Here is a 5088-nt window from a genome sequence, read left to right as displayed (position 1 = left end):
ATAGAAGTAGATGTGTAGGGTGAGACTGAAGGTCACTCCAGTCTGCCTCCAGCAGTGGGTGTCTAAAGGAACACTATAGGCACCGGGCAGTCATATGTGATTCCTCCCCTTAACACTCGCCCAGCCTCCAAGCATTTTTCAGTTCAGGAGCTTTCTAAATTGGAAGTGGTTTCTAAGCATTTGGTTAATCCTCAGTGGATTTCTCTTCAATGAGCTTGCCCAGTCTCATCTCAAGCCTATGGACTTTTATCACCCAGCTCATTCTTTGGCTCCACAAGCCAACAGCCCATTGAGGGGAAAAAACACCAGCATAATGTAAGACCAACCATACTTGCACAGAACAAGTCTGTCTGGCCTCAAATAGGATAGAAAAGCCCTACTGCAAAGAGCCAAGAGGAGTATGAGAAAGAGCCTCAATAAATTGGTTTCTGCAAGGTGCTGGGAGTACTTTTTTTTCTTTAAAGAATTTTCTGAGATGCATGGTAAATTTCAAGAGAGAAAAATAATGACGTGTAATGTGGGCTAAAGCTCGTCATCAGTTCATGACTGAAGTTTGCCAAGCCTGCACCTCAGACAAGTGCCAATATGAGAGAGAAATGCCATTTTAGAGAGCCAAGCAGGACTTGGCTCTTTACCAGTTTGATTTACTCAAATATGAATGTTTGAAAAAGTTCAGGGAGCTGCAATGTTGAAACGTTGAAGAGGACAGATTACTGGGCAAATGGCTAGATCAAAGCTGCATTTTTTTCTTCTGAACAGACTTTGCAATGCCTATATTCAATAATTATAATAATTTAATAATTCCTCTTTTGGCTTGCACAGCAGAGGAATGCAACACATATTAAACCAGCATGTTTTTCCAAAATATTAAAAACATAAATAAAGTATAGCACTATTCAAACCTAACAAGAAGTTTTCCCATTTTAGTAGGAACACAACATACCAATTATTGTAATACATTTAGTTAAGAGCAAGTCAACTTGGCTTAGTTGACGGGTCATGACTAGGTATAGGCTCAGAAAAAGCCTCCCATTTAAGACCGCAGCGTGGCACGTGTGAACACCAGCAACTCTGTGGCTTCAGTGCAGTCCTTAGCATCCTCTGGCTCAATGAGGATGCCTGGTTTTGTGAGTTGTTAGATAAAGGATGCTCCAAGAGTCTAATCCAAAAATTCAGGAATGAGAGCAGGAGTTATTCTATTGATTTTAATGAGCTTCAGATCAAGTCTCTTATATACTGCACATCTTCCTCACAGTATGCAGTAGTTCTGAAGCAGAAAGGATGCAAAAAGGATCTGGCAGCTCACTGGGAACATTTCAGTGACTTCACATTTTACATACAGATTGTTATTTTAATGCTGCAACACAGAAGCAATTTTGAGGTTACAGTTTGGGTTGCAATTTAATAAAGTAAGAAACAAACAGGTATGTCTATAAAATTCAATAGGTTATGTAGTTAAATAACTGTGACTTTCTGCAGTAGGCTAGTGGGAAGATGGATCACAGAGAAAGACAGGTGGGTGCAGCTCTCATACCTCATATTTCATATCTGAAACTGTGCCGCACTTAATTCTTTCTGAGCCTATGCTCAGATTACTCAGATTGCTCTTTGTCTGACATCAATATTTCTTAGACTCGTCTGCAATTTTAATACTAACCTTTTTCTTGCAAGCAAACATGAAAATTGATGCCTTTTAATCACTGCCCAAATAGACTCACAAATAGGTCAGAATATGTCAATAAGGTGCTATCTCCTCTCAAATAAAAGAACAAGGGGATATTAATGACACTGCAAAGCTCCCAAAAGTGTGTCTACAGTTCGGTCACTACAGCAGCAGACAGAGCTGAAGAGACACCTGCTGAGAAAGCACATACACAAAGCAAAGCTTCTTGCTATTGCAACTGTATTGCTTCAGTCGCTGAACTCCTCATGGAAAGGGTAGCAAATGTAGTCTACACTGCACTGGAGTTTTCGGTGCTCGTTCTTCTGCTTGCCCACTGTACTCCCCCTTCCACAACACACTGTGTCACAGCAGCAGCTGCTCTGCACAGCATCTCACTCTGCCTCACCGCTCCTTCCACCTCGGGAAGTACATTTTCCTGACCCAAACACTTTCAAACAGCAGCGAGCAGCAGATCAAACTTGGATCCAGAATGCTGCGCTCTGCTTGCAAATCCACTCTGCTCCTTTAAACCAGAAGCAACTCCTAAACATTAACCAAAAGGTATATTTATTAAGTCTTTCTATGTAGAAAGTAACTATAAATTAAACATAGCATACAACAGGTATGTGTTTGCATGATCACACATAGGTCTTTTAAATGTTAAGTGCTATTACCAGAAATAAATAATTCCACTCATGCCCTCACCTGTGGAAGGATAACGTAGCCTGTCTTCTGGAGAACAGTCCTTCATGAAAGGCAGAGATGACATGAAGGAATTCCCTTCTCTGTCACGAACTTTACTTCTCAGTCTATCAAAGAGCGACCCAAGACTACCTTTCTGTGCAGAGTCATCCAGATTGTCCTTGGAGGTGTTCTTGGGCTCTGCAGATGACAGAAGGAGGTACTTTTCATTACAGATAAATACATCATCCATGGGAGCCCCTGGAGGAGTCTCTTTAAAGGTAAACTTTTCTAGGAGTCCTGGGACATCCTCCATCCTAGTGCAATATGATTTCTGAGGTATACTGGTCATTTTGGAAGGCCTAGCGTGAGGACTGTAGACTGGGAAGGATACCTCCTCGCTGTAATCCCTTGGAGATCTCTCTTCAGAGCCGACAGAAAAATAAGATGGATTTGAGAGAAGGCTCCCATTTCCTAAATATTCTCCTGCCCACTCCCCTACTTTAAGCTCCTGTGGCTGAGCGTTATTTGCTCTATTATTGTTACTGTTCATTTGGCTTAAGGAATAGCTAGGAGTACTGGGGAAGCTGAAGAAAGCTTGTTCTGAAGAGGCTTTGGCTTTGCTGTCTGAGTCCTGCTTTAGTCCTTCTGGAGACGAGGTTAGAGGCTCCAAAATAGACCTTTTGATCGCATTGGCTATGAGCCTCAGTGGCGATTTTGGCTGGCCAGCTGCATGCTCCCTGGCAACTGCATCTGGACTTCTCAGAGCATCTTTTGTGTCAACTGGCAAAGCTGGTGGAGCATTGTCTGCAAATAAGAGAGGCACAGGACAACCAGATAGTTTGAACACATCTTTTCTGCAGTCAGCGTTCTTCTCCTCTGAAGTCCCCAGCGCTCCTTTGTTTTGATACCCTGGACTGGTTCCACCTAAGTCTGTCCTGTTTGAATCATACGACAAGGGTCGCTGTTGAGTACAAAGCGCCAGCCTCTTTTTTGCCTCCTTTAATTCTTGCTCAAGCTTTTCTTCTTGGTGCCTTGTATTTTTGCCACCTTTCTCTTTCAAATCCAGAGATGACAGCACTTTTGTCTTCCACTTAAAATCTTCTGGTTCAGAGGTATATTTCAGTTTTTTTTCCTTCCAGCCCTGGGCTGTGTATGTCCCAATGTCACCATCTATATCTTCAGGCTCATAAAAATCAGCAGCCAGTGTCCCATTCCCAGGAGGGGTCTGTGGAGAACTTCTAGTGCTGCTCTGAAAAGGACAACGGGGCACACAGAGGTGGATGTCTTCAGGCATCTCTCTGGCTTTTTCTTTTCTTTGAAATAGTGGGCTGTAGGGTTTGAAATGTCCTCTTGTAACCTCTGGTGGTTTCTTGTAAGAAGCCAACTGTGAAGTGCATGAAAAGAGATTATTTTAGTGGTTAAAAATATTGTTCAATGTATCTTTTATTTCATATATTTTAACCAATTTAAATCTTAACATAATACTAATAAACATAATATTTACTTTATATACACATATATACACACATACATATGTAGATGATAACACAATAAGAAGAAAAGTTTTCCTCCGTAAAGGGCTAATATTTCTCTAGGAGTGGAGATCTAATACTGCTGGAAATTGTAATAGACTAAAAATAGTGTTATTCATGCTAAGAACGTGTCATATCTTTATGAATTACCTTTAATATTTTCCTTAGAAAGAAACAGTCTTATCTACAGGAAAATAAACAAAAGCAGATCTGCTCTATTCTCCCGTGTGCATTCCAGTTGCATCACCTTAGAGTTTCCAGCAAGCACAAGGGACCACAAGTCATCCTCTCCAACTGCTTTTGTAATATTGCATGCTTACATAGCACAGGTAGGAATGAAGGAACTGACCCAGAAGAGATTGTAAAATGCAACACAGTAGTTTTAAAAAGTTCAGTTAGTTCTCCCTTATGATTATTTTTCCTTTGGTGAAGACTTAAATTCATTACTCTAGCCACCAAACTCTTCTGCTGGAGATAGTAACAAGGATAAATGTCCACATTATCTAGCCAGCAGATGAAAACTAGAGGGTTTTTTTCCTTCTTAGAAGGGAGGCATTTTATCCTCAATGCTGTGCAGTAACGGATGGTGAGAAGATTCAATTCCTGTTTCCACTTATGTGCCAGATTCCCAACTTCACACAGGTGAAGCCATTAATCTGTCTGACTTCCGTTTCCCAGAAGCATCAGAAGTAAGGCAATAATCATTACTCCCTGTTTCACAGGTATATTTGATGACTAAAATTAATATTGGCCAGGATCTCAGATAAAAAACCATGAGAAACACCAATAAACAAATAAACACCCTCTTAATCCTCTCTCTTTAGAGTAAGAAAAAGGCTGCTATGTGCTGCTTATAGAGTGGGAGCTGCAGCGTAAGAGTCACCTCTCCTCGAGCGCAGCACAGCCAGGCAGCATTGTGCAGCTCTGCTCCCCTGGGATGTTCCCTTCCTGGCCCTATTGTCCTGGACCGGATTTCAGCTACCACCGTGGATGTGGAAGACTTGATTTTTTTCTAACGCAGACCTGAGGTCAAGCGATTTTAATCATGTTTAACCCAAGGGTGAGGACAACGGGCTAGGACACAGAGGACGTGGGCTGGTCCTCACTCCACCCAGCTCTGAGTCTGGGGAACATGCTGCCCTTTGCTCGGGACAGTCAGTCACAACTCTTGCTGCAGCGCTGCACTTATGGCAGGCCCACCCTTCCTCA

General features: G+C 42.0%; 1 protein-coding gene across 1 annotated transcript in view; it reads right to left on the bottom strand.

Moving 5' to 3' along the window:
• The window catches only part of MICALCL (MICAL C-terminal like), a 39933-nt gene that overhangs the window by 17959 nt on the left and 16886 nt on the right, over nucleotides 1–5088 (bottom strand). The window contains exon 6 of the mRNA XM_009334568.1: nucleotides 2369–3596. Within this exon, the coding sequence (XP_009332843.1) occupies nucleotides 2369–3596 (1228 nt within the window). The remainder of the gene's footprint in view (nucleotides 1–2368; nucleotides 3597–5088) is intronic.

Source organism: Pygoscelis adeliae, unplaced genomic scaffold (assembly GCF_000699105.1).
Source record: "Pygoscelis adeliae isolate BGI_AS28 unplaced genomic scaffold, ASM69910v1 Scaffold171, whole genome shotgun sequence".
Classification (NCBI taxonomy): domain Eukaryota; kingdom Metazoa; phylum Chordata; class Aves; order Sphenisciformes; family Spheniscidae; genus Pygoscelis; species Pygoscelis adeliae.
This window is presented reverse-complemented; position numbering and strand designations above follow the sequence as displayed.